Below are 7,802 nucleotides of genomic sequence, written 5' to 3'. Positions count from 1 at the left end.
AGCAGGGCGCTGCCTGCAGCACAGGCTGGAAAACATCCAAGTGAAAACCTGAGACACCGCTGGCTTCACCAGCTGGGAAGAGATGGCTAAACTGGTAACAGCATCGAGAGCCTGTCTGCAGTGAAGAGAAGTGAGGCAGGGGGGGTTTATCTACTTTCATGACAAAATTATTTCATACAAAAAGGAAACTGCAGGTAGGATCCAGCCTGCAGACTCCTACAGCTACACTGAGGGTTCTACCTGCAGATGTCACCAATGGGCCACCAGCCAGTGGAGCCCAGAGAGCAGCTCTGCCCTCCTTCAAGAAAACACACCTGAGCAGGCAAACAGGAACAGGTCTACACAGCCCACAGCAGAGACTTGGACATGTTGTTTATATGACAGCATTTACATTCTGGAGTCTCAGCCTGAGAGCTGAATCTTACAGTTAGTGTTCAACACTGTATCAAAGCAGAGTTAAGACTGCCTGATGGTCTATTCTGCTCTACTCTGGAGCAATTAATTCAGCACTACTCCACTGCCCAAAAATTGGGCAACCAAGAACTTAGGTACCTACCCAAATATCCTTACTCTTACCATCTTTGATTATGCTTCAGTATTCTCAAAATGCACAAACTCCTGTTCCACTTTGAGCTAATCAAGAACTGCTTAACCCCTCTCTCCATCCTGCTCCTCAGGTGACCCACAGCCCTGACTTTTGCACAAGTGCTCATCTGGTTTCACATACATTTTTCTGCCACAACCATCTTGTCCTGCCCTTTGACAATGCACCTCCATTTGCTGGTGTTAAATTCACAGACCAGGCTCATCTCTTCCATTCCTCATCTGCTACTGGTCCAACCTGCACATACGGCGTGGAAAGGAACCTGCTCAGTTGTTACAAGTATGTTTTTATGATCCTTCCTTGGCTCAGGGCCCTGAAGAAATGTCATCTGCTTCCTCCAGCTCCCACGTGTGGTGATGTTGGTGCTGTACCAGGCACAACACCGTGCCATCAGCACTGTGCCCAACAACAGGAAAGGTATGGTTCAGGGAAGGTACCCTTGCCTCCTCCTGCAAATGCCCCAAAGCCCCACCACCACCCAGGATTCTCATCTTTTAAGTTATCCCCATCCATGCAGACCACCATCCACTGGCAAGACCCCCTTTCCTGAACAAGCTTGTAGTGTAGCCTGCCAAAGCACAACATTAATCCAAGCACCAGAGACAGTCTGCAAGCTGATGGCAGATGAACCTTTGCCTGGTTTCAGCCCAGATACAAAACTTGAACCAGCAAACTGGATGACCTCTTCTCATGTGAGCTTGATCCCTGCTGGGTTTCATTAAAGTTTGCAGGCAGACAACCAGATCCTGGCCTGAGACTGAGCTAACTGAACAGAGCACAAGAAACTCCTGGACAGGACAGAAACACCTGCAGAAGGTAACAAATAACAGAGAAGCTGATGAGTCACAAACAGCACCATGAGGAATGGCCAGATTTCACCAGTAGTTAAGGGGGAGTCACTCACACACAAAGCCTTCCCAGTTGGTGAGGAGCATAAGAGGGCTGGAGCAGCTCTGCTGTGAGGACAGGCTGAGAGAGTTGGGGCTGTTCAGCCTGGAGAAGAGAAGGCTCCAGGGAGACCTTCTAGCGACCTTCCAGTACCTGAAAGGTGCCTGTAAGAAAGCTGGGGAGGGACTTTGGCCAAGGGCAGTTAATGACAGAACAAGGGGTGATGACTTGAAAGTGGCAGAGGGGAGATGGAGATGAGATGTGAGGAAGAAATTCTTTGCTGTGAGTGTGGTGAGCCAGTGTCCCAGGTTGGCCAGAGAAGCTGTGGCTGCTCCTCCCTGGAAGTTTTCAAAGCCAGGCTGGATGAGGCTTTGAGCAACCTGGTCTAGTGGAAGGTGTCCCTGCTGCTGGCAGGGGGGTTGGGACTGGATGAGCTTTAAGGTCCCTTCCAACTCAAACCATTCTATGATTCTATGAAAAGGAGCCAGATACCAAAAAGGCCATAGATCTGTGACAGACACTGGGAAGACTGGAGAGCTCTGCAAGTTGGTTACTTGAGGGACCAAAGATTGAAGCCAGCTTCTGGGAAGCCTTGTTTATGTGTGGGTGTGACCTTACGCCTTGAGCAAGAACAGCTAGAGGAATGGCAGCCACAGCAGTGACACCTTCTCGCTGGAGGTAGTCTGAGGCAAGAACCACTTGTGTGCACACTGTCCTCTGCACAATCACCACCTGCTAGCCACTGCTGGAGACACGACACCAGATGGGCCTTCTTCCTGATGCAGCACCTCTGCTGTGTAAGACAGTTCCTGCGCAGTGCAAGAGCCTATGGCCTCTCAGACTTCTTGCCAGGATGCACTCGCACAAGATTCCATCTCCAAGGAGCGATCACTGCTCATCCTGACTGTAGTGGTACAGGCAGGGCCTGCAGGATCAACGGCAAGCACCCATACAGAACACCCCCAGCACCTCAGATGGTCCTAGATATCCAGGAGGGCACAGCCTGATGCCCTTAGAAAGCTCTTCACTGGCTCTGCTATTAAATCCTGCTATTAAATTAAAGCTGGTGTGTGACTGTTCAGTCCAAGAGTGGAATGACTCAAAAGCAGCCGAGAATGGGAGAAGCTTTTTCTTCCTTGCAGTGTGGTCTCCTCAGGCTGCATTCCTGTGGACCCTCTGGTATTTACTCTGGTCAGTCCCCTCACCCTTGCAGGAGCTGTGCACTGAGCAGTGGAACTTCATCTCTTCCCTTGCAGCAGTGCAAAGAGAAATGACGAGCAGGGAGCAATTGCAGGTCTTACCTTATCTACTCTGTCCTTCTGGATCCCGTAACGGCCCCCGAACCCCTTGGCATAGTCTGTACGGGAAAAATGAAGGTATTTTACAATATTTGATATTCTGGGTACACCAGACTTCAGTATGCTGTGACTACTGAAATGAGTTTTCTTATCACATATGGAACTAAATACAGATAATAGATGCAAAATGCTCTGGACAGCAGATTCTCAGACGAATGCTTCATTCCTTTCAGTGAAGTGCACAGATGCTCAGTGCTGTACGCTGGCAAAGCTGCTTCCAAGGGACTGGGGTGAGAAGCCAGTCCTGCCATTTCAGTGCAATGTCACCCTGTTCACTGAAGTTAAACAGAGTAGTCAAGCCACTCCTGGAACCTGCTTCGCCTCACTCCCATGTGCTCAACTTTTGAAGGAGCTTCTGATTAGGAATGTACCTCACAGCGAGAGCACAGCACAGTCTGGGAAGCCCGACTTCAGGGACTTGCCTCCAGTGTCCCCGACTGATCCAAGCAGGCACCTACTCTGGCAGAGTTTACCCTCGTGCTGTGGTGGTTCACAATGTCCCAGATGCTCCACAACGTGCTGTACACATTCAGTTTTCAGCAGCTGGAGCTCTGTCAAGTATGAACCACTTGCTCTGTGTGTCTGTGTGTGTGTGTGCTCCAAGGAAATTGTGCTGCCACCTTTGTCAGCGTTGCCCTACCTGTTTGGGATGCGTGGGGTTGCACTTCCTCCTGATGGTCCCAGCCAAGGGCACTCTTGTCCTGACGATCCCTCTGGACCCCAAACTTCCCACCAAAGCCCACAGCATAGTCTTCAGCCACAGGAATCCCAACCATGGCATGGAAGAAAACAGACAAGGGAGGGAAAAAGAAAAGTGGCAGCACTGTGAGCTAAGGCTCAGGCTCTCACAGGGGCAATAGTTTTTCCTGCCCAGGACTTAGAGAAAGACATGGAGCAAAGCTAGATTTCCCCACTGGTGGCTGCAGCAACAACCCTCCCTAGGACATGTCACCCGTTGTTAGCCCCTGCCTGGGCTTCCCCTGCACCCTTCCTTCGGTGACATACTGCCCAGGAGATCCCTGTGCCCACAGAAACCTGCTGCTCCTCTTCATTTAGCCTGAACTGTTTACAGCAGTCATGCACCGTGCAATGGCTTCCCCACCTGCCCCACTCCCCTGCTGCAAGCAGCGGGCACCTGGCAGCTCCCCGTAGCTTTTCCACCACTCATGCTGCAGGCTGCAAAAATCCCCACAGCCCCACTGGGCACAGTCCCAGGCTCCAGTCCTGACCCTTCCTGCTGCATTGGGCTCCCCAGCTCACCTTTCTGAGAGTCGTGCTTCTCTGCCTGGCCCTTGTAGTCAAATCCCACCGCTGCTTTGTCCACCTTGTCCTTCTCCACACCATAACGGCCACCAAAGCCCCTGGAGTAATCTGAGGTGATGCATGGAGTGAAATGCTGCCCTGAGCATAGGGCTGGTGAGGGGACACTGGGCAGGAGCACCAGGGAGGAGGAAGAGCAGCAGGGATGATGGAAAACACTACAAAAAGCAAGGAGTTTGGAGAGGACAGAGTGGATGGCAGGGAGCACCACGAGGGTCATTGAGGATGAGGGTCCATGGGAAGGGCTGCACAGGGCAACTGTGGGTCAGGGGAGCAAGTGAGCCTGAGGGCAGCAGGAGACACCGCAGTCTGAGAAGGCAAGGAAGCAAAGTGACGTGCCAACGGCAGCTGGGGAGGCAGGGGGAGCTGCAAGGACACAAAGCCAAGGCAAAACCTGGGCAAAACCTGGGCACTGACAGTCTGGGCATCCCCCCAGGATGGATTTCAACCTGTGGTTGGCTGGTCTGTGAATAAGTATATTGAGCTTTTGAAATTACAGAAGAAATGACAAACTTTTGCTGCATGGCTCACATCTGCTACTGTGGAATATTACTTCTACATGGAAACCACTGACTCTGGATGCTGCAGCAAAGGCTGAAACCCACGTTTCTGGAGACGTGCTCCAGCTCTCCCCCCAGACTGTCTCTGGCATGCTCAACCACTATGTGATAGAGGCACAGTACATCTTCCTTACGCCTCCCCTTTTTCCATCCTCTAAGCTAGTAATGTATTAACTACTTGTTCAGTTCTTCTTTCCCTGGCAATGCAGCATTCCTCACATTTATCTGAAACAGTAACAGACACTGCCCTCTCATCTTCTCTTGGCTGCAGAATATTTAAAATATCTTTAGTTTCAAGTCTTGCAATCTTCTTAATGAATACAGCTGTCTGTACACACATGTCAAAGTTTGGTGGAATCACGTCCAGAATTGCAAAAGTTTGGGTGCTGTGTAGGCTTTTGTTTCCATATCCATTGTTGTGCCTTTTCTTATATGCTACTTTTTCAGAAATCACTTTTCACATCCCACAGTGCTTGGGCTCCCTCTGGAGCAGATGCTCAGAAGGAATTCTAGAGGAAAAGGAGCACCAGTCATCCATCAGGGGGGTGTGAGGAGGTGTCTTCTCTGCTCAGTCATGACGTGGTTTCCATCAAAGCAAAACGCAGAGACAAGCGGGATGTACAACAGACGGGTGGTGAGAGGACAGCAGGGAATGGGGCTGCAAGGGTGACTGACTGGCAACAGGAATCTGAAACAAGTGACAGGAGGGGGATAACAAAGGAGACTGTGCCACAGCAGACAGCACAGGATATTGGGAGCAGAAAAGGAGCTGGGCAAAGTGTCAAGGGGCCACATGTGCCCATGGACTTGCCTTTCTGGGACGAGTGTTTCTCCACCTCACCCTTGTATTCAAAGCCCACTGCTGACTGGAACGAGAAGGGGAGGAACATCAGTTTTGAGGGCCAAGTCAGGTCGCACCCACCCTCCACCAGCAGCTGGGCTGGGACCTGGCTCCCTGTCTTCTGCTGCAACATGCAGGCACCTGGCCACTCCTCGGTTGGTACGGGCGTCCTCAGCCTCTCACATCAGCCCTGCTGTCCAGGAGCAGGCCCTCCAAAGAGCCCGTGCACTCCAGGTGAGAGGGCCACAACCGTGACCCCACACCCTGTCAGCAGGCAAGGCAGCATCTGCCACCAGGATGTGGATGGGAAGGACGGGATCCTGCTGTCCCCATCCAGTCCTGCCACAGCCAGTCGCTGTGCATGGCACAGCCTGAGGGTTTGGAGATACAAAACACCACAGCCCCCAAGACAAACACAGTGCTGCCAGGGTAGGAGAGTGCAAGCACATTAAGGCACACCAGAGGGTTAATATTCACAAGTGCCCTGCAATTTGTCATTAGTCACTGTCCTGCACGAAGGAGGTGAGCTGCTTGCTTCAGTGGAGACCGTGGTGCACGGCACAGCTAGACCTGAGCCCACCAGAGCTTTGAAAACTGCAGCCACAATCTGAAGTGTTTCACAGTACCTTAGGGGCAGCAAGTACATGTCTCAGCTGCCCTGTCCAACACACCTTGTCAGCTCGATCCCGCTGGACTCCATACTTTCCCCCAAAGCCCTGGGCTGCATCGGTCTGCGAGGAGTGCTTCCCAACATCAGCAACGTACTCATGGCCCACTGCGCACTGAGAGGAGAGACAGCGTGATGTGAGCACCACTCAGACTGACAGGATGGACAGAGGCACCACACAGCTGCTCTGCCCCGCTGCTCAGATGCTCGTACCCATGAGGTGACAGGTCCAAACTGGCCATGCTGGTGGCAGCGATGCCTTCTGCACAGCCTGTGCCAGTACCAGCTCTGCTCTGAGACCTGTGATGCAGCTGCAAGGGCAGCCACCCCACACAGCCAGCCCCGCTGCCAGCTCATCGTGCAAACAGTGGGATGCTGAATACCTGCTGCTCCCCAACGCCAGTGGAGTAGTGGATAATCACATGGGGACACAGGTAGGCATGCACGACTGAAAACCCACAGGCAGCAGCTCTGGCACCCGCTCCGTTCTCTGTGTCTGAGAGCAAGGGTCAGCAGACTTGGCTGGGATCACCCTTTACATCTACTCAGGGTCCCACCCTTTACTGCCACTCAGGGTCCCACTGTTCCCTGCAGGAGGTGGTGTGGCCAGGAATTGCACCCACTCAGGAGAAGGGCCAGAGGCTGAACACTTGTAACATCACGATAAGACTGAACGAAGGCCGAGGAGCTGCTCAACAGAAACATCTTCACTCTGCTTTGGCGGAAGGGACTGAGCATGGCTGCTGTATTTTGGCCTCCTGGAAATGTCTGTTTCTCACCCTGCCATCCTGGTACCACGTACACCCACAGTGTCCCCATATATTGGGAATACTACTGCAATCTTACCATCTCACTTCTGAAAAAAGAGAAGTTTTAAATGTTGCAAGGTACAGGAAGAAGTGTGATGATGCTTATCAGAAAACAGATTTGATCTAGAGAACAGAGAATGCGAACTAGGGCTTCATCCTGGGGAGATGTGACAGAAGCCTATAATGGAGGATGTGAGGAGGGAATTATTCATTAGTTCTCCAAGCACAAGTATAGGGAGATACTTAATTTAATTGTTAGGCAGCAGGTTTGAAACAAGCTACAGAAAGTTCTTCTTCACAGCTAACAGGAGTGCTGCAAAGAAATGGTAGAGACAAATTATAGAAATGGGTTCAAACAGATCCTGGATGCAGATTATGGTCCAGCTAGCCATGTGTGAATCCTCGCAGCCGTGCCACCCCTCCATTCTCTCCCTTCATGGTCAGGCCAGAAAAAAGGGATGCTTTTTCCTTTATGAGAAAAAAGACTTTTCCACTGGGGCCCAAGGAAGACCTCTACAACTGTTACCTTATCCATCCGGTCCCGCTCTGTTCCAAATTTGCCTCCATAGCCATAGGAGGCCTTGGGGCCAGTCTCCAGCTCCTTCTTCTTGATGACCTCATGTTCCTCCGACACCTTGCTCCTCAGCTGGTGAATGCTGGTGAGACAGAGACACTCAGGGCAAGTCACCGGGGGACTGTGCAGACCCACGCAGCCGGCTGGAGCCCAGCACAGAGCAGCACATAAACCCACCGCC

General features: G+C 51.9%; 1 protein-coding gene across 1 annotated transcript in view; it reads right to left on the bottom strand.

The window, feature by feature from the left end:
• Nucleotides 1–7,703, bottom strand: part of LOC104522336 (hematopoietic lineage cell-specific protein) — a gene marked incomplete at its 5' end in the record, with an annotated part of 11,481 nt that extends 3,778 nt beyond the window's left edge. Inside the window, 6 exons of the mRNA XM_029084177.1 lie at nucleotides 2,794–2,849; nucleotides 3,491–3,601; nucleotides 4,111–4,221; nucleotides 5,542–5,596; nucleotides 6,243–6,353; nucleotides 7,574–7,703. Coding sequence (XP_028940010.1) covers nucleotides 2,794–2,849; nucleotides 3,491–3,601; nucleotides 4,111–4,221; nucleotides 5,542–5,596; nucleotides 6,243–6,353; nucleotides 7,574–7,703 — 574 coding nt within the window. The remainder of the gene's footprint in view (nucleotides 1–2,793; nucleotides 2,850–3,490; nucleotides 3,602–4,110; nucleotides 4,222–5,541; nucleotides 5,597–6,242; nucleotides 6,354–7,573) is intronic.
• Between the last annotated feature and the right edge of the window lie 99 nt (nucleotides 7,704–7,802).

The sequence above is a fragment of the Antrostomus carolinensis genome, unplaced genomic scaffold (assembly GCF_000700745.2).
Source record: "Antrostomus carolinensis isolate BGI_N321 unplaced genomic scaffold, ASM70074v2 scaffold24003, whole genome shotgun sequence".
In the NCBI taxonomy this organism is placed as follows: domain Eukaryota; kingdom Metazoa; phylum Chordata; class Aves; order Caprimulgiformes; family Caprimulgidae; genus Antrostomus; species Antrostomus carolinensis.
Note: the sequence above shows the minus strand (reverse complement) of the source record. Positions and strands in the feature narration are given on the sequence as shown.